We start from the raw sequence: 21,512 nt of genomic DNA, 5'->3' as shown, positions 1-21,512 counted from the left end.
TTTTTAAACCCAAACCCCAGCATATTTTCCCCCCTAGCACAGTATCAGCATTTAACTCCTAATTTCCCAAGAGGGATCAATACACAAATGTTGGGGTTTGGGGATGTTTTCAAATGACTTTTGTTTCATCTCCCATCGCTGATCTGCTTGGTGGGAAGGGAAAGACCCTCTCTCTAATCCTTGTTTAATCGAGCAGAGTTGCTGTGCTATTGGATCACGCCCTAATCTTTGTTTTCATACCTATCTTCCAGGTATTTATATAATCGAATGGGATATTGGAGTGACTGGTCCATTCCAATACTTATAACAGCTGCTGCTGGCTTTCTGTATATCACAGCGTTATTGGTACGTAAGATAAAATCCCTCTATGAAAGCTTGTGTAGAAAACTGGAGCATGAATGTCTGTGCAAAGGGGTTTATGAAATCTTACTGCTGGGAACGGCTTAGTTCTGTACAGTGTGTTTCTCACGTGCTCTCACCCTTAAGCAGCCTGGAGTAAATTCAAAAATTTCAGCTTGGGATGACAGCTGTGAGGTTCCCCTATCAGTGCTGCCGGCTGTGTCACCTGCTGAAATTGCAGCGCACATATTCGCACTGCAACTGGCCTCCTGAGAAATAGATTTTTCGGGTGTCTGATATTCATGATGGTTTCAGTCCTGTCTGCTCTTACAGCACTAGGCTTGGGTCCCTCAGTCATGTGCAAAATGGGCTTCACTGCATCCTGGGCTGCCATGGCCAGTATCTTGAAGCTGATGCTTGAGCGGGCAGCAAATTCTTGCCTGACGCAGTGTAGGTAGTGGCTTGTGCCAGCTCCATGGCCCTGGGCAGTAACACAATAGTAGTTTCCCCTCTGAAGGGGGATAAGTCCATTTATTAGATTATTTTTATGGAGAGGACTCTTCTGTACAGTTGCCACTGCCTTAAACCTTCCTGCTAACCCCATCCTATAACTGCTTTTCTTCCACGCCGTTAAGCAATCTCTTATTGAAGGTGCGTTTTCTCTACATGCTGAATGAACGTGTATAACTCGTCCATTCTCATCTCTGACTGGCTTCTCTTTCGATTGTCTTTTCAGATTTTAGCACTATGTCACATCGCTGTGGGACAGCAAATGAACTTACACTGGCTCCACAAGGTAAATTGCCCTTTCTCAGTTAGGAAACCATCACAGATCTGAGTAAACCAAAGGAAACTGAAGGAATGTACAGAAGCCCCAAAACGTATTGCTCATGCCGTACTCGGCTGGCTGCAGCGCTTGGCTTTAAATCTTGGGATGGGGGAGGGGAGATGTATCCCAGCCTGTTACATAGTAAGTAGAACCAAAACCTTGCTCTCTCTCATCTATTAAAGATCCCATTGCCCCAGTCTGGATAACTTAGATTTTGCCTGCCGCAAATTTCCCAGGCAGTGTCTTCATTTCCTGCCACAAACTGTATGTGCTCTGGCAAACAATCGCCACATTTCACCCACTGGTGGCAGCTTTTCAGTGGGGTGGAGAGATTCCTGTATATTGTGCTAGATGCTTTGACATCCATGCTGATAAAGGGTGCTATATAACTGTTAGCTTTTTATATGGGCTCCTGTGGCTGATGGAAAATGCAGAGTCCTGTGAAATTTGTGCCTAACCTTCAGGATTTTTGAATTTCTGGTTGGAGAGCTGAGTTCAGAGGTTTAATGGTGGCAGGTTGGAGTCTCTTCTGCAGCAGGTATTATCTGAGCACTGCAAGAAAACATGAGTTAGGATGGCGAGTGGCGAAAGTAAGCACCAGACAGTTATTCCCTTTACTTCTGAAACAGACTAATATTTAGGTCTAGCTTATTATCTTATGCAGAAAAAGTCTGCAGGAGGCAAGACAGTTCCTGAAGTTTGCTTTGCAGAGTTCCCACTTGATTATTGCGGTAGGGAGGCCTGGAGTTTCCTCCAGCTGTGGAATGAACAAGAGGTTCAGCCTTGACAGCCTGGAGCTCAGAGATCTACACAGCCCATGGATGTCCACACAAGCCCCCATACCTCCATTCTACCCTTCTGGACTCCCGCAGACCCTTGTCTCCACAGCAACTTGGAAGCGTTCCCTGGCAGTATCTATCCCAAAGCATTGCCTGAAGGAGCCAAGGGGGTCATCATGTTATGTGAGGGTCACAAATATAACCCCCCCTTGGCAAATAAATGGAGGAACTGCACAGAGAATAAGTGACTTACCCATAGTCCTACAGTAAGTCAGTGAAGCAGCTGGCAGTATGGCTACTCAGCACTTCCTATTTTCAAAGCACTGCACAAGGAATCCTGCCTGCTAGCTCCCTGCTCTAACCACTAGATGTCTTCACTAAGACAAAGCTTCCATGGAGGGCGGGGTTGGGACCTGATTTCTGAGCAGTTGATCTACCTTTTGCTTTCTGCGGACTAATTTTGCCAATGGGAACTGTTGCCCGACCTTTAGATTGTGTATTAACTATATTGATTACTTAAGAATCCCCAGTTATCGCTTTGTCCCAAGATCAGGCCCAGTGTTGTTTAAATTATTATATAGTTAGGAACCCCGATGTGCACAGGTGCAACACTTGCACTATAGGAACCCTTTGATATTTACAACTTTAGTTTATTAATACATTTAGCACAGTCACAAACACTCCAACTCAGTAAGGTAGGTAGAGATACTACAGGATGTACCTCTGCACACTCGTCTGCTCACACCATCTCTTGTTGAACAACCTGAAATGTTGGTCATTGTCTTCCTCATCACCATCACCTTCCTCATCATCATCAGTGGCCATCACTCTGACACCTCCCAAGGGCTACATCTCTCTCTCTTACCTCCCCTAGGCTGGGAAGCCACTTTTATAATATGTTATGCTGACACTGTTATGTTGGATGCATATTCAGTAGGGGGTTCCCCCTCCCCTTTTGTTGTTTTGTATTTCCTCACCTTACTAATGTTGGAGTGTCTTTTCTATAGATTAGTATATCAATAATCTCAATTTATTATCATATACGTCAATTTGTTACCATGGCCCTTTTGTGGTTAGGTATCGCATTTTGTTATTTCTTTCCTAACTGGTTATTTCGGTTCTTTCCAAGTTGCGGTGTACCTGTTACGTTTAAAAGGGTGTGAACTTAGGAAGCCCCCTGTGCCAACCTGCTTCAATATGTCTTCTGTGTTAAGGTCACAGCCATGTATGGACTTTATGCTTTAGCTCATCACCATGTATCTAGGTGAAAGGCCCCAAACACATGTATGCTCATTTTGACTTAGCTCAACATACAGGATGTGGCCTTGTGGGTCCCTTGAGTTACAGCCAAAATATCCTCACTTATAGACCTATAAACCTATTATAATAAAACAAATAGTCGAACTCATAAGAAAATACATATCTTTTCTTATAAGTTTCTTAAGCAAGCAGGCTAGCCGTAGATGTGTGGTGTGTACCTGTTATGTGTGTCAGTTCGTTGCCAGGACACTTTTGTGGTTGACTCATGTACCTGTGGTCAGATCTTCCCCTTAAACTCTCTGTTTTCAGCTCCCCAAATACTTGGGGGTTTTTCTGTTGGGCCATTGATTGGTGCAAAGTTTATCTGTTCAAAGATCATAGACCTCAAGCCTTATGCTAACTTGCTGAAGTTAATGTCTTACAGGATACAGGTCTGTACATTTCTTGCATTACTGCTGAATATAATAAAGGCAGGCTAGCCCACTGGGCTACAGAATAGCTCCCATTGTGAAGCTGATTTTAATTATTAGTAACCAATTTGCTGCAAAGCGCTTCTGTGTGCCTTGTTTGATTTGCAAAAGCACACAGGATACAGGCTTCCATTTGCAGGTTATTATTTCATGGAGAGCACCAGCTTTATGCTTGGCACTGTGCAGACCTAGAGAAAAGACACACACCCTGTTCCAAACAGCTTGCTCTATAATTCAGGCACACGCAAGATCATTCTGTGCTGTGCCCAACGTACTGGAGCATGGTCCAGGCACAAAACAAGGAGGGTGTTGAAAGGTTTCATGAAACATCTGTGGTTTGCAAAGGGGCATGAAGCAGGTCCCTGGAGGCACAAGGAGGGGAGTATTCAATCATTAATGGTAATGTGGAAAGAAGTTCTTAAGCAGATAGTGAGAGGATACCAGGCGGAGTGCTTGGGAGCATCCAAGGATGTGTCTTCACTGTGATTGAAAACCTGCAGCTGGCCTGGCTTGGGCTCATGGAGCTTGGCCTGAGGGGCTGTTTAATTGTAGTGTAGACATTTGGGCTCAGGCTGCAGTCTGAGCTTGGAGGCCTTCCTGCCTCGCAGGGTCCTACAGCCTGGTCTCAAGCTGGAAAGTCTTTGTCGCAATTAAACATCCCCTTGGCCCAAGTTAACTGGCACGGGCCAGGACCAGGAAGAGGGAGGGATGTACTGTAGGCAGAGGTGGAGGTATGTTGAGTCTTGAACTGGAAAGTGAGAGGAAGCTGGTGAAAGAATTCGTGGATTGGCCCAAAACTGAGCAAAATTTGTCACCTTTGGCTGTGTATTGATTTGACTTTTCAAGTTCAGGTGAAATTTGGAGACCTTCAGCTTCTGTAAATTGGGACAGAAAAAGGTGTCCATACATCAAAATCCACAGAGCTCTGACTCAGCGATGTATGGAAACACAAGTCTGCAGGAGAATGAGCACTAGATGGAACACTACTACGTGTAATATATACACGTATGCACACACACGCAATACACAAACACACCATAATTGATTATGGGACAGATCCCACAAGCTCTCAATACACAACTCCTGTTGAAATCAATGGGAGTTCTGTGCCCGGGGGGAGTTTGCAGGATTGGACCCTGTCTCTCCTTTTTCCAGAATGTGTTGCTATTGGGATGTGGTGGGTGGGGAGGTAAGAGAGGGGGGTGGAGAATGTCTGTCTGCTGCTGAAAAACAAGTTGTTGATTCTGAGCACAACATATGTTTCGTGGCGAGGAGTCTGGTATTTTTCAGACGCATTCCAGGTGGCTGGTGGGTTTGGGTGAGTAACACCGAGAGAGAAATATGTTAGAGGGATCAATTGGTGATTGCTGCCCCCGCCACCCCCGTCCTTCACAAATTCCAAACCAGACTTGTCTGTGTCTTCCCCCTGAACTTTCCAGATGCTGCGGGGCGGGAGGCTGAGCAAAGGGGTGGGGCTGCTGAAGGCCAAAATTCAAATTTGTGTCTTGGTTCTTTTCTGGTAACTTAAGATGGCTGAAATCAAATGCATGTCAGGGAAATATCTGCTCTGTGCACTGTCCGGGTGGAGTGGCCTGTATTTGCAGGGCAAGGTGTCCGAATGAGGGTCTCTTCCATGATCCTATAAAGAGTTAAGGATCATGGGCTAAGTTCAGAGGCCATATGTAAGACAGTGTCAACTAGATTCCTTTGAACCAAAGGCTCTACCTTTACATGCCCCTTTGTCCCACTCCTCTGTATTACTCCAGCTTGGTTTCCTTTGCATATCTGGGGCCTGAGAGGGGGAGGAAGGTTCAAGGGAGACTGGCCCTACCTGTACACATCACCACTGAATTTATCCCCAAGCTGGTAATGGATCCAATTAGAACTCTCAAGCATTCTGTTAATTGCTGTCCACTTGGCTGATGTACATGGGAAGGACACCTTTGCTGTGTCACCCAAAGCTCTTTTGCCCAAACAGATGAGTTGCGGGTAAGCAGAGTGGTGATCAGTGTGCCTTCACAGTTCTGTTGACAGGGTAAGGGCCTCGGGGTGGAGTGGGGCGTACTTCTGTTCACAGGCTGCCTGGATCAAATGCATACCCCCCTGTCCCTGCTGTTATGTCCTGGCCAGAGCCCCTGAATGGGTTGTAACAGTAACAGCAGATACAGGTGCTAAAAGGAATGAATCATGAACACTGTTGAGGGACATGCAGACAGAATACAAGCAGCCTCCTATATGCTGCTGAGAGTTTCCTCCTAGAGGATCTGCTAGAGCAGAGAGCTCAACAGAAAGGTCGCTAGTCACTTCTGTGTTTGTAAAATTCCACCTGCTCCAGAAACCCATGAAGGCTAACCCAATCCAAACCGCCGTCAATGCAGCTGTGGATTTCCCCCTTTTCTTACTGTTCATGTTGCAAAAACAACTGATGTCACGTTTCACTTCTGTGACCTGTGTAGGTTGAGTAAATACCGTATAATCAGGAAATCACTGGATATAATGCGTCAGGCCACCTCATTTGGTGGTGAAAGGAGAGATTTTTGACTAGGCCAGCCAATCCAAGCCTTTCCCTCCCTCCATCTGAAGAAGGCCTCCCAAAATTTAGAAGTGAGTCCCTACAATTTTTACCTATCAGACCTTCTCCTCCAGTGCAGTTCAGACTAATACACTTGTCTAAAACAGGACTTGAGTTTAGCCTTAATCCATCCCTCACCCCCTTAGTGTAAACTTCACATCTCTTTCTTATGGGAAGCTGCTGAGAGAAACTTCACCCTGACTGTTAAGGTAGGAACAAGAGGAAACCATATCATTGCACTGTGAATGTGTATTGCTGTGAATGTGTATTGAGCATTATGCTCGTGTGCACACGTACCCATTCCTGTCACCAAGGACCTAGAGGCTGCTGTAAATTCATTGGTTTCTGACAAATTACACTCGCTGAGAACCTGCCCCTTACAGACCAAAAATAAGCCATATGGTGATTATTCAAGAGAAGGAGAGACAAGGTGGATGAGGTAATATCTTTTATTGGTCCAGCTTTTGTTGGTGAGAGAGACAAGCTTCTTCAGGTCAGCTCTGCATAACCTCGAAAGCTGGTCTCTCTCACCAACAGAAGCTGGTCCAATAAAAAAATATTACCTCACCCACCTAGTCTCTGTAATATCTTGAGACCCACATGGCTACAGCAACAGTGCATACAGGAGGAGGAGGGTACAGGGGTCATGCATGAGGAGGAACTGCTCGAAAGGGTGGATTAGAAAGAGTAGGGAGGGTGCATGGCAGATGAGGACATGGGAATTATTCTAGGCCCGGGAGAATTTCTTTCCCAGGTGAGAAATATTTCTTTGAAATAATGAGAAAAGGTTTTTTTAAAGTTTTTTTTTTTTAACAAAACAAACCCAACAATGAAAAAGAACTTAACTCTTTTCATGGCAATGGACAATGTGTCTGGAGTTCAAGCAAATCCAGATAATTGTAGGAGTTTTGTACTGTCTGTTTTGTCTACCTTATGCTGTCTGTCTCTCAAAGACTTTTTGGTCTTTTTTTCTCTTTTTTCTTTTTTGCTCTGAAATTTTCTGTGAAGAATCCAGATCCAGACAGTACATGAGATCAAGGCACAGAACAGCAGCATCCTCTGAATCTAGCCAGATGTACAGTGCAGACCGAGATACCAGACAGAAGAGAACAATGTTCTGACGCATTTGCTACAATGTTCTTTGTGATAGAAATGATGGATAAGACAGACGTGACAGGCTAAAGCTGAATTTCTTTCTGTGCCATCGTGAGGCTACTTTAACCTTTTGCCTTCAGTGAATCCAGTGATATTTCTTTTTGCCACTGTACATAGACTTGTTCATTCTGATTACTTCCAAGTGCCTGCAAAAGATGCACTGAAATAAAGTGGGGAGCAATGCATTGGATCCTACCTTTTTGGTGTTAGGGCTTCATAAAAAATCAAATAACACCAGCTAAAACTTGCTAGTGTCCTCTGTGTAGCTCTGAGCACACCTCAGTGCAGGTAAGCAAGGGTGTTGCCATTTCAGATGGTGAGTCTCTCCCAGGGAAAGTCATGTTGAACTGTGCCCAGCTTTGAGAGGTGGCTGCTTATTGGCAGGTCCTTGTTGCGATGTACATGCTCACCGTGGTGGTGTGTCAGCATGACACGATGCCAAACTGCTGTTTTGGAATCCTTTCACTCACTGCAAGCTAAATTTGGAGAACTGCTCTAATAAAAGTGAGAAGACCTTTGAAAATGCAGTGTAGATGACAACCCTTCGCCCTTTTGTATAGAGTCCCTGGTATCACTGATGTGAGCGCAAATGCCCTGGCTAGGGCTTTCCATGCTTACTGCTGAGAATCTAGTCTCACCTGCTGATGCGAGTGAAATGTTCTTGTTTCATCAAATGCTTCTTGGATGATTCATATTTTGAAGCCTGCTCCAAGACGAGGGGAAAAAAAGGCAATGGTCAATTTCATGGAATGTTCGAGTCTGGTCACCTGTCTGAATTAATAAAATAGTGGAGGATTTGAGGCTGGGCTTAACCAGTGGTCAGTGTCGTTGCTGCCAAGTTAATTTTTGTCCTGGGTGAAAAAAAGATTATGTTGACTTCTCTATAATCAGGCCTGCCTTGCTACCCTGTGGGGTGGGACTGGATTGTGATATGGTTCTGTAGAAGAAAGTGGTGCAGTGTGTAACACTGAATACAAAATATGGTTAGAATGCAAGTGTGAGTGAATGAGAAGATTCGAGGCCGATAATACTCTCTATACATAAAAAGCGACAGAGTCCTGTGGCACCTTATAGACTAACAGACGTATTGGAGCATAAGCTTTCGTGGGTGAATACCCACTTTGTATTCACCCACGAAAGCTTATGTTCCAATGCATCTGTACCTAAAACTGTTTTTCTTTTGTATATACTTCCCCTTACGGGAAGCATTCATGTTTGTCCAGATCGTCTCGTCTCTTCTATCTTAAAACAGTCACACTGCAAAATGTAATGTGTTTTGGTTCAAAATTAAGCTTGTGGGTTTGAATGAAAATAGTCTTAACGTTTCTGAAATCTTTTTGTGACATCTCCATGACTGGAGGCTTGCAACCCTGGTAGCCCTTTCTCTACAGTCCTCTGCTAATCTTTGTGGTTGACAGGGCCGGCTCTACTGTTTTTGCTGCCCCAAGCAATGCGCCGAATTGCCACCGCGGACGGCGGGGACAGTCCATGTGCTGTTAGGGTGGCACACACGTTTCCGCAGCAGCGGCAATTCGGAGACAGCTTCTGTCTTCAGCCAGAAGACAGAAGCTGCGCCACGGACAGCAGAACATAGAAGCTGCTGCCGCAGAAACGCGCGTGCCGCCCTAAGGGCACATGAACTGCCCCCGCCGTCCGTGGCTGCAATTCGGCACGCTGCTTGGGGGCAAAAACACACGGCCTGCAGCCCCTTGCAGATTGCCGCCCCAAGCACCTGCTTGGGATGCTGGTGCCTGGAGCTGGCCCTGGTGGCTGAATAGTCCTTTCGATCCACGCAGGATACCATGTTGTCCATCCAACATCTTTTTTCTGCCTTGTATTCTTCTGCCATCAACCTTCCCTTCCAGTGCCTGAAAACATGCATTGCCCACTGAATCCCTTAAAATGGGTCTTGCAGATTGAATCGGTCTCTTCATAGGGTCTTTAACCAGAGTTTGTTGAGTTCTGATCATCTCTAGTACCAAAACATCATTTCAGCAAAGATCAATCGTCTTACCAAAAATATGTGAGCTTGCACCTTTTGATACAGAAATCATCATTTAGTGGTAACTCATTGAAATGCAAAATTCAGGAGCTTCAAAATGGTCGAGATGGCTTTTTTCGCAATGTTCAAACTAATATTTTCTATTTCAGTACAACCTTAGTTGCTAGGTAACTTTAACTTCCCTCCCTGTTGGATTGTTACAACCCATAGTCAAGAGGATATCACTTGTATTTCAAGTGAGCTCTGTGTCCTGATGCTGACACTCTGTTGCTGAATAGAGTGTCAAGGTTTAAAAAGGAAAAGCATATACTGGAAACACATTTCTTGAAATGGCACTTGCTCTGAGATTGAAGATACCATTCCTGTTTGGAGAACAGGAGGCAACTGTGAGTTTAGGATATAGAAAGGCAGCGCCTGGCCTATAAGAGCAAGGGGTAGGACTCTGAGATCATGGTGTCCACTTCTGAAATCAGTGGGGTATCATGAGGTATAGGTGATTGACAGCAGAATTGGAGCAATGGGACATATTTAGACTTTGCCATTGATTGCCCTTTGGCAAGTCACTTAACCTTTTCATGCCACAGTTTGCCCTTGTGTAAAATGAGGGTAATACCAAATCCATCTCACAACGGGTGTTGCCAGACTTACTTCCCCTTTGTAAAGCACTTAGAGAACCTCAGATGAAAGGTAGTGTGCTAAGTGGACTACACAGCAACAGTGTTCATATTAGGGATTTGATTTGTAAATACTTTCTTCTTTTGTTTCAGATCGGCCTGATGGCGACCTTGGTAGTTACTGTAGTAACTATGTCTTCTATAGCACAACTTTGGGACGATGAATGGGAGATGGTAGTCATTTCAATGCAGGTAAGTTGCATAGTGCATTTGACAATGTAAAGCCTTCTTGCAAAGAACGTGCTTGTTCTGTAGTTTTCAATATATAGAGTGAAATCCTTGCTCTAGTCAGGTCAATGACGCAATTCCCATTGACATCAGAAGGGCCAGGATTTTACCCATAGTCTCTATCTTTGGAGTTATTAATTCTTAAAAATCAGGCTGAAGCAGAGCTACAGAGCTGCATATATGAAATATTGATCTTGGGTGTCACACAAAGCCCTCTGAAGTCAGTGGCATATTGGGCTGCATTAGTAGGAGCATTTGCCAGCAGATCGAGGGAAGTGATTAACCCCCTCTATTCTGCACTGGTGAGGCCACATCTGGAGTATTGCACCCAGTTTTGACACCCCCCCCTCCCACACACACACCACAGAAAGGATGTGGACAAACTGGAGAGAGTCCAGTGGAAGGCCACAAAAATGATTAGGGGACTGGAGCACATGACTTATGAGGAGAGGCTGAGGGAACTGGGATTATTCAGTCTGCAGAAGAGAAGAGTGAGGTGTATTTGATAGCAGCCTTCAACTACCTGAAGGGAGGGTCCAAAGAGGATGGAGCGAGGCTGTTCTCAGTTGTGGCAGATGACAGAACAAGGAGCAATAGTCTCAAGTTGCAGTGAGGGAGGTTTAGGTTGGATATTAGGAAAGACTTTTTCACTAGGAGGCTGGTGAGGCACTGGGATGGGTTACCTAGCAAGGTATCTAGGTAGAGTTGGAACCTCCATTCTTGGAGGTTTTTAAGGCCTGGCTTGACAAAGCCCTGGCTGGGATGATTTAGTTTGAGGCTGGTCCTGCTTTGAGCAGGGGGTTGGACTGGATGATCTCCTGAGGTCCCTTCTTCTGAGTCTGATTCAATGAGACTCCAGCAAACTCAATTAAATACTTATGTTATTTCAGTTGGTGTAGCTAGGTCCCAAATTTTGAATCCTAGGTGTACTGACCTGAAGCTTTAAAATTCCTCCTGGCCTTAAAGGGGAATTCCATTGACTTTTTTTGGTAGCACCATGCTCCTCTTTAAAAATTAATTAAAAGAAGACCCTTGATTTCTTCAGAGCAAGTCGAATTTTCATGCTGTAAGGCAGGTGAATAATGGAGGGCAATTATTGCCAAATATTTTAGTGAATCCTGAATTGCTTTAGTCAGCCACTTTTTCACCTCTCTTTGTTCACTTCCTCAAAAATGTGTCAAGCAGTTTGGGTTGGGGTTAACTATTTTTTGTAGAAATAGCCAGATGCATGTGCAAAGAAAGGGATGCATACACGAATAAGGCTATTCCCTATTTGTGCCAGAAGTGACTTCCACTAAGGTACCCAGTCACACACAATGAAGAGTGAGGTGTTGAAGCATATACTAGTCCTGCCATGAGTGCAGGGGACAGGACTAGATGACCTCTCGAAGTACCTTCCAGTCTTATGATTCTATAGTTGGTGAATGTCCATCAGGCTACACTATGTGTAAAGTTGTTTGCTGGACAATCGAAATAGCCAGAGTTTTTTGTATTTATAATTAGTATTAATATTAGGTAACAGCAGTGGTAAGACAGAGGGGGAAAGGTGATGGGAGTATGAAGGCGAGGCTGCAAAATGTGTATTTCCTCCTGCACACTTGTGTGTTTAATCTGCTGTTTTAAGTAGGGCTCTGTTTCCAATTGATAGCAGCAGCAGGAGAACCTCGTATTGGCCTTTCACTTGTGTTCAGAGTGCCAGAACTGCACAGCTTTGTATTTTTTGATGTCCAAACCACACTGGCATGTGGAGGGTGATGTCATCTGAAACTGGGTACAGACAAAAGCTGATGGAGGTGTAGGGACCCCTGGAGCATGGGGTTGCCTCCCTGACCATCTTGGCTAATAGTGATCGTTGGACCTGTCCTCCATGAACTTAGGGCCACTTTGTTGCAGCAGCTAAAGAGCACGTGGGATCTGTCTCAGAATGGGGTAGGCAAATACCCTATGGAGACTTCACTGTTCAGCCGAGAGAGCTTGTCTTGAGACTGTGTGTGTGTGTGTGTGTGTGTGTATATAAAGTAACTGTTTGAAAGTTAAGTGACACTGCCTATAAATTACCTTTCACTCAGCCCTTTTTGGTTTGTGTTCCCCTAGGCCACAGCTCCCTTTCTGCACATAGGAGCCCTGGCTGCAGTCACGGCCCTGTCTTGGTTGATAGCTGGGCAATTTGCAAGAACGGAAAAAGCCAGTGAGTACCAACCTGACTTCACCTTGTTTGCCCACGTACTGCTGTCTACGTGTGTGCTGAGATACGTTTGGAGTGATGTGCTTTTAAAGAATAAAATTGGCTGTCGGCTAACATGTTCCTATTGTCAAGAACAGCCGATTGATCTAGGATTTGTGCCTTTGAAGCTACTTTCTCAGATCTACCGACCCTCTAACATTCAGAAGAACTGGGGGAGGTTTTGGTTACTAGCCTAGATAACTGGACAAACTTGGATGGAAGCAGGAGTGGGCTGGCCCAGTCAGGCAGTAGTAAGCCACTCACTCTTTCTCTGCCAGTAGACGCACGCTAAAATGGAAGGATGTGAAAAAGCATTTTCTAAAGCCTTTTATTATTATTTTTTTAAAAGACTTCACCAGCAGCAAGAAAGAAGCTAATTACGCATCACTCTGCTGGAGCGTGGTGTTCTTACATATACAGTATCACCACAAAACCCTGAACCCAAACAGCTCACTGGCTCCCCATTCATAAATACCATTCTTGTTTTTAAAAGCCTTCATGTGCTTACTGCTTGTATTACAGTAGTGCCTACAGGCCCCAGCTGAGATCTGGCCCCATTACTGTGTCAGTGGTTCTCAACCCACGGGCCACTTGTGAGCCAGTCAGCACACCGCTACAGCCTCTGTGACATTCTCAGGGCCATACAGATAGTATATATATTTTGTGGGTAAGGACCATGTAACACCCAGAGAGCTGCATATGTGACCCACAGTGGTTAATAGGTTGAGAACCACTGCTCTATATGCTGCACAAATGCATAGTGAGACACTGTGCAGGCTCCAAAGAACATGATCTCAGGAGACAGGGGGTAGAAAGAGCAGAAAGGTGAGTGGTAGAGATAGGAATCAAACCTGTAACTGGTTAAGAGATAGCAAACAAAGGATAGGAATAAATGATCCGTTTTCACAATGGAAAGCAGGGTCCCCCAAAGATCTGTACTTGGACCAGTGCTGTTCAACATATTTATAAAGGATCTGAAAAAAGGGGTGAACAGTGAGGTGGCAAAGTTTACAGATGATACAAGATTACTTAAGATAGTTAAGTTCAAAGCTGATTGCGAAGAATTACAAAGGCATCTCACTAAACTGGGTGACTGGGCAAGAAAATAGCAGATGACATTCAGTGTTGATAAGGACAACGTAAAGCATATTGGAAAAATAATCCCAACTATGCATATAAAATGATGGGATCTAAATTAGCAGTTACCACTCAAGAAAGAGATCTTGGAGTCATTGTGGATAGTTCTCTGAAAACATCCACTCAATGTGCAGCGGCCATCAAAAAAGCGAACAGAATGTTAGGAACCATTAGGAAAGGGACAGATAATGAAACAGGAAGTATCATAATGTGACTTTATCAATGCATAGTGCTCCAACACCTGGAATACTGCATGCCGTTCTAGTCACCCCATCTCAAGAAAGATGCATTAGAATTTGAAAATGTGCAGAGAATGGCAACGAAAATGATTTGGGGCATGAAACGGCTTCTGTATGAGAGAATTGGGACTGTTCATGTTAGACGACTAAGGGAGGATCTGATGAAGATCTATAAAATCATGACTAGTGTGGAGAAAGTGAATAAGGAAGTGTTGTCCCTTCACATAACACAAGAACTAAGGGTTGCCGGATGAAATTAATAGGCAGCAGTTTTAAAACAAACATAAGGAAGTACTTCTTCACACAATACCTGATGAACATGTGGAACTCGTTGCCAGGGGTTGTTGTGAAGGCCAAAAGTATAGTGGGTTCAGAAAAGAATTATATCAGTTCATGGGGGATAAATCCATCAGTGGCTGTTAGCCACAACCCCAGGCTCCAGGTGTCCCTAAACCTCCAGATGCTGGGACTGGATGATGGGATGGATCACTTGATGATAATTGCTGCTTTGTTCATTATCTCTGAAGCATCTGGCATTGGTCACTCTCCGAGACAGGTTACTGAGCTAGATGGACAATTGGTCTGAGCCAGTATGGCCGTTCTTATGTTCTTAACCCAAGTCTCCTGACTCCTAGTCCAGTGCCCTGTCCACTAGACTAAACTGCCTCCCCTCTAATCTAGTTTCATGTGTAATCTATCCGATCTCATGGGCCTGGGACCTTTCTGCTGCCTTCACCATTCCCTCAGTTTACCTGGCACTAGCCACCTCTCTTTGCCTTCAGCAAATATCAAATATATTTTCTGAAGGGTTCAGCTGTAGAGCCTATAAAATTACTAGGCCAGTGCTGTAAAAATTCTTTTAATTATTAATTGAAGGGTAGTGTGAAATGCAAGTCTTGGGAGGGTTTGGCAGCACTTACAAAAGATTGCCAAGAAGTAGATGTTGAGTATGTGGAGGCAACGGCTGAGCGAGAGGAAGAATATTAAACATGTTAAGAATTCATATTAAGAGAGACTTCTCCAAAGGAAAGTTTGGTGTAGCTTAATTTACAAATGGAAAAGCTGTAAGTGTTCAACAAAGAAAAGAAAAGAAATAAAATAAAATACAATACAGGGTGTAATTTTTCTGCCAGTCAAGATGGGAGGTAGTAGATAGTACGTGTTCCTTGAAGTTCTCTTCTCTCTATTGTGCTCGTAGCTAAGCCAGGAAAAATTGCCACTTATTAGCTCTGCTATTTTCTCTTATTAAAACTTTTTTTTTATAAGAGCCTAAGGCACCGTTCATAGAATAACTTCTCATAGACTCATAGGTCAGAAGGGACCAATATGATCATCTAGTCTGACCTTCTGCACAAGGCAGGCCACAGAACCCCACCCATCCAATTTTATAACAACCCCTAACCCAGGACCGAGTTATTGAAATCCTCAAAATTGGTCTGAAGACCTCAAGCTGCAGAGAATCCACCAGCAAGCGACCCGTGCCCCACGCTGCAGGGGAAGGCGAAAAACCTCCAGGGCCCCTGCCAATCCGCCCTGGAGGAAAATTCCTTCCCGACCCCAAATATGGCGATCAGCTAAACCCTGAGCATGTGGGCAAGACTCACCAGCCAGCATCCAAGAAGGAATTCTCTGCAGTAATTCAGTTCCCATCCCATCCAACATCTCCCCGCAGACCATTGAGCAGACCTATCTGGTGGTAATCCAAGATCAATTGCCCAAATTAACGATCCTATCATAACATCCCCTCCATATACTTATCAAGCTTTGTCTTAAAGCCAGAAAAGTCTTTTGCCCCTACTACTTCCCTCGGAAGGCTGTTCCAGAGCTTCACTCCCCTAATGGTTAGAAACCTCCGTCTAATTTCAAGTCTAAACTTCCTAATATCCAGTTTATACCCATTCGTCCTCGTGCCTACATTAGTACTAAACTTAAATAATTCCTCTCCCTCCCTAACGTTAATCCCCCTGATATATTTATATAGAGCAAGCATATCCCCCCCGCAGCCTTCTTTTGGTCAGGCTAAACAAGCCAAGCTCTTTGAGTCTCCTTTCATAAGGCAGTTTTTCCATTCCTCGGATCATCCTAGTAGCCCGTCTCTGAACCTGTTCCAGTTTGAATTCATCCTTCTTGAACATGGGACACCAGAACTGCACACAGTATTCCAGATGGGGTCTCACCAACGCCTTATATAACAGTACTAACACCTCCTTATCCTTGCAGGAAATACCCCGCCTGATGCATCCCAAAATCGCATTTGCTTTTTTAACAGCCGTATCACATTGGCGACTCATAGTCATCCTGCTATCAACCAGTACCCCAACGTCCTTCTCCTCCTCCATCGCTTCCAACTGATGCGCCCCCAACGTATATCTAAAATTCTTATTATTAATTCCTAAGTGCATGACCTTGCACTTTTCACTATTGTATTTCATCCTATTTCTATTACTCCAGTTTACAAGGTGGTTCAGATCTTCCTGAATAGTATCCCTGTCCTTCTCCGTGTTAGCAATACCCCCCAGCTTTGTGTCATCCGCAAACTTTATTAGCACATTCCCACTCTTTGTGCCAAGGTCAGTAATAAAAAGGTTAAATAAGATCGGTCCCAAAACCGATCCTTGAGGGACTCCACTAGTGACCTCCTTCCAGCCTGACAGTTCACCTTTCAATACGACCCTCTGGAGTCTCCCCTTTAACCAGTTCCTTATCCACCTTACAACTTTCATGTTCATCTCCATCTTTTCCAATTTAACTAACAGTTCCCCATGTGGAACCGTGTCAAACGCCTATTACACCACAGCATCACAAAATACCTTGCATATACAGGGATCACTTTACCCATCACTGAAATGCAGCCACCTCAGGGATACGACGCAGCAGCTGTTCAGTGGTACAAACCTACATCGTGCTGCAGTATATGACAGGAAGTGAAGAGCACTCCATCGATGGAAACTGCTAGGGGAAAGTAAGGAATGCAAACACAAATCCACAGCACAAGGAGAAAGTTGCATCTGTCTTGCCCACCTGACCATAGTCATTTGTATACGTACTAGCTGTCATTGGCACAGGAGTCTACTGTTCTTGTCCCTTTTCAGGAATCAGAGTCTTTAGCTGTTTTTTCCCAAATCCAGAAAATACAGCTCAAAATAAATTATCTCTATAGCTCTTGTTGTTTATAAGCTCCTTCCTCTCTGAGAACTCACTCAGAAGGCTTCCAAGGCCAAACACAAAACACTACATTAAAAGAAGCAATAAAAGCAATGAGGAGACGGGAGGAGCTCTGCCAATGAACTCGTTCAGGAAACAAGATAAAGTGGGGTGGGGAGGATGGGACTTCTTACCATGGCAGAAAAGAAAGGAGACAAGAAACTTTCTCCAAGAAACAGCATTGTCTGTGTCTGCCTCTAGAGTATAAAATGTCTGTTGGTGATTACAGAAGAGAACGATCCCCATCACTTACCTAAGTGACACTTCCCCCTAAGGTCTTCATTGCACAAGCAAACAAAGATCCCACAGAGCTGAGAAACTGCAGTTCGATTTTTCTAGCCGCCTTGGTTTGATCATAAAATGTGAATCTTTGTTTCTCAATCAAAGCAACTTACTGCTGGTGAAAGGAGCTGGAGGCTAATGGGCTCCAGTCATTTCCAGAACAGGAACACAACAGTTAGATGAGAGATGCCTGATGTGCTCTCTCTGTTCTTATACAGCATCCATCTCTGTAGTATCTTGGGGCCTCTTATATACTCAAGAATTCATCATCCTAAAGTCCCTGTGAGCTAGGGAAGCACAACCCCAATTTGTCAAAGATTGTGGCTTGCCCAAGATCATGTAGGAAGTTGGTTGTGATTTCCAACAAGGAGCTAGTTGTTGGTGAATGTTGTGATGTGGGAATAGAACCTCACTGTGAGTCCCAGTCCGGTGAGTCATCCACAAGGCCTCCCTCCCTTGGGACGTGATGCTGAGCTGAAGGAACTGCCTTTGGGAGGTGAGACGCTAGTTTAGATGCCGTGTACGTTCAGCCTGTGGCCTTTGCTAAGGTGACTTGCAAAGGGGCTAGCCATGGCGATTTTGCAGTGTGGCGCACAGACGCCAGCCTCTGCGCATAGAGGTTCCCCATCCATGCACAGTTCTGCCCATTTTGACACACAAGTTTGGGTGCTGCCTGCAATGGACTGTCCCACCTAGCCCTCCCTCTTCCATTGCTCAGCCCCTCATTGAGCCCGTGCAGCATCACAGAATCTACACATGAGCAGGATGTGACAGGTTGGGGGGCGATTCCAGCCCAGGTGTTTTCCCCTACCAGCCCCATGTGGGGATCTACTTAAACTGGTGCTATCCTAACTTTCAAGTAGACTCTTTCTGTGATGTGAAGACACCCTTAGGGTGGGTTGCAGGAGCAGTGATCAGCAGGGGCACTCCTGACAGGGAGGTGGGGGTGAGGGCACGAGGGCCTGGAACCACTGTGGAGGGATATGGCCTTCATGCTAATCACCCTGGCCTCTGACAGGTCCTCCAGGATATGAGTAACCACCTAGCTTTGTCCATGGAGTGGATGGGGGCAACTTTAGGTGGAAAAACTTCTAGGAAACTCCACCAGGGGAATCGCACACGTGACTTTCCATGCAGTGGGATGGTCACTAGAAATGGGACTGAGATTGCAACACTGTTTGTCACCACATATGTCTTTTAACAGCCACAGTGACTTTGCTCACGGCTCATCTGGACCCTATAGGTGAAATGGAATGACAACAAGCCTCACGTACACCCTGATTCATCCAATTCCATCCATAAACAGGGTTTGCTGGGACTCCCATTCCTCATGGCATATGTACGGGCCAGTAGTGTGTCTGGTTTTTTGTAACCACAAACACTTCCCATTCTAACTCAGAAATACTTTTGATCTTTTATCAAACTCTGCTGGGCTACTTTGGAGCAGTACCTACCATCATCTTGTTATAAAAACAGACTTTTCTCCCTTTGTCTCCCAAACTCTGCACCACAGTTAGAACTCTGTGTCCTGGAAGAATATGGTCCTAAGATTCATGGTATTAAAAGGAAAGTGATGCCTTCAGCTGCTCTGTGAGGATAACGAGTGTGGTTTGCTAAAGAGATTAATGGGCTTCCTGGAAATGAACTTTAAATTTCCCAGCATTTGTGGCTAATGGTGGGATTTGGCTTCAATCCCATCTCACGATGGTGCACGTCCTGTGATCTGTACTGAGTGATACTGATCTTTCTCATGCAGGTCAATGATCAAAATCTGTCCTAGCACATGTTTTTCATTTGGTATTTGCCTAGGATTTGGGTCACTGAGCTGCATCGGCTCAATCAGCAGAGGTGGATAGGAAAGGAAAGGGTCTTTCGTACTGACAAAATGGGCTAGTTGAGGCTTGGTGGAATCGTAATGTATACTTCTGGGGCAGGGAAATCCAAGTGGAAAGAGCCATTGTAGAGTAATCCAGTGCAAATTGGAATTGCCTAGAAGTTTCCAGTGATGTTGCTTAACTCCAAAGCACCACACCTATGATGCTACACCCCACGGTGGCACCTAGTTTACTTATTTCGTGCGTGCTCAGGAAGAAGTGAAGCCCAAGTGTGGGTTTATCTCATTGTCAACTAATTTCTCTCCCACACTTACACTCTAGTCTAATTGATTGGCAAGTAGGTGCATGAACAAGGTTATTAGGTGGCAAAAGCAAAGGGCAGTTTATAACTAAGTCAGCAACTGAATATCTGCATTCAAACCATTAACCAGACTGTTCCTGTGGCTGTTGCTTCTCCCAAGAACAACCCTGGTAGCATTGGGTTCAAGTGACTGTTAATATCCCATCAAGTTCAAAGCACCTGTCGTCCTAACTAATGCAACTTGGTAGGGAGCTAGGAGTGCCTCTGCAGTGGCTGTCAGCACCCACTTCTAAAGATTCCCATCTCATATGAGTGAAGTCATTGGAAGGCAAAGGAATGCTGCCCTTTGCAAAGCATAGGACTGACAGTCAGGAGGTCTGGGTTTTGTTCCTGAATCAGCCATAGGCTTCTGGTTTTGCCAACTCCCAAGATTTTATCATGAGACTTGCAATATTTGTTGTTTCTCTTAATGCCCCAGCTCCTGGAGACAAGTAATTATGTGAGTCTTATGTTTTCATTGAAAGCTAAATTTCTAGCTCTCAGGACTGTAGAAAAAATCCCTAAAATGCGATCCAAATGTACTCTTGAGCCAACGTCCTCGCCTTTTGAGCCTTGACTGGCGATTTTTGAAATGCTTGGGGTAGGCAACGCTGACCTTGGACAAGTCATTCAATCTCAGTTTTCTCCACTTGTAATACTTGCCTACCTGCCAGGAGAACTGTCACAATTAATCCATTGCTTGAGATATCTGAGATCCCGAGGGAGGAAGCACTGTAGACCTAGGGGTCGGGAGCCAATGTGCCCTCTAATTCTTGACAGGCTGTGTGCGCAAAAAAGTTGTGCAAATTTTTGTACGTGCAGTGTTTTGCCATGTATGCAGTGTTTTGCCATGTGTGCAGGGTTTAGGATCTGTGTGCGCACGCACACAGGCACACCTAGAGGGAACAGTGGGACCCCCTCAGGGGATTGCAAGATTATTACATGGGGGGGGGTCGCGAGCTGTCAGCCTCTGCCCAAAACCCTGCTTTGCCTCCAGCATTTATAATAATGTTAAATATATAAAAAAAAAGTTTTTAACTTATGGGGGGGTTCGCACTCAGGGGCTTACAATGTGAAAGGGGTCACCAGTACAAAAGTTTGAGAACTACTGCTGTAGAAGGACAACGTATTTTTATTCATATTTACCACTTTTGCTACAATACTTAAACACTGCGTGTGTGTGTGCGTGTATGTATATGTATGTGTGTCCTGCTTTTTCTCCACTGCTGTTGTAGCCATTGAGCTCACCTGCAATGAAAACCAATCCCAAGGCAAGTTGGAGCCATTAGAGAGCAGCAGACATGGACTCTGACCCATTAGAATCATTAGCCCCTGCAAGCTGCATCTTTATCCAAGATATAGTGCTCCGGAGAGCAGCAGTGGGGGCTGCTTTGTAGGACTGACGCACTTGACCTGGCCCCGGGGCTGGTCTCTGGGCTCCCTGACGTTCCTATAAAAATCTGGAGGGGTTATACTTCCCAAGAGATATATTAGACTAGGGTGAAATACAAAGAACTGTTTTATAAACTAAAATATTCATCGTTTGGTGTAACATTTGGAAGTGGGTATTAAAACTTAAAGAGGGAGGCAAACATTTTAATAAAACCCATAGTGGGTCTGTTCAATGTGCAGCGGCAGTCAAAAAAGCGAAGAGAATGTTAGGAGCCATTAGGAAGGGGATAGATAATAAGACAGAAAATATCATAATGCCACTATATAAATTCCTGGTATGCCCACACCATGAATACTGTGTGTGATTCTGGTCACCCCATTTCAAAAAAGTTACATTAGAATTGGAAAAAGGACAGAGAAGGGCAACAAGAAGTGATTAGGAATATGAAATAGCTTCTGTATAAAAGATTAAAAAGACTGGGACTGCTCAGCTTTGAAAAGAGACAAGAGGGGGTATGATAGAGGTCTATAAAATCATGAATGGTATTAAA

The 21,512-nt window shown here is 44.7% G+C and overlaps 1 protein-coding gene across 3 annotated transcripts in view; it reads left to right on the top strand.

Moving 5' to 3' along the window:
- Positions 1 to 21,512, top strand: part of GDPD5 (glycerophosphodiester phosphodiesterase domain containing 5) — a 347,993-nt gene that overhangs the window by 250,617 nt on the left and 75,864 nt on the right. For 2 of the 3 annotated variants that reach the window (XM_050930540.1, XM_050930546.1), the window contains 4 exons: positions 252 to 345; positions 1,076 to 1,135; positions 10,174 to 10,272; positions 12,403 to 12,496. In XM_050930540.1, the coding sequence (XP_050786497.1) occupies positions 252 to 345; positions 1,076 to 1,135; positions 10,174 to 10,272; positions 12,403 to 12,496 (347 nt within the window). Of the gene's footprint in view, positions 1 to 251; positions 346 to 1,075; positions 1,136 to 10,173; positions 10,273 to 12,402; positions 12,497 to 21,512 lie in introns of those variants that run through there. The other variant, XM_050930554.1, reaches the window with a different exon arrangement.

The sequence above is a fragment of the Gopherus flavomarginatus genome, chromosome 1 (assembly GCF_025201925.1).
Source record: "Gopherus flavomarginatus isolate rGopFla2 chromosome 1, rGopFla2.mat.asm, whole genome shotgun sequence".
In the NCBI taxonomy this organism is placed as follows: Eukaryota; Metazoa; Chordata; order Testudines; family Testudinidae; genus Gopherus; species Gopherus flavomarginatus.
Note: the sequence above shows the minus strand (reverse complement) of the source record. Positions and strands in the feature narration are given on the sequence as shown.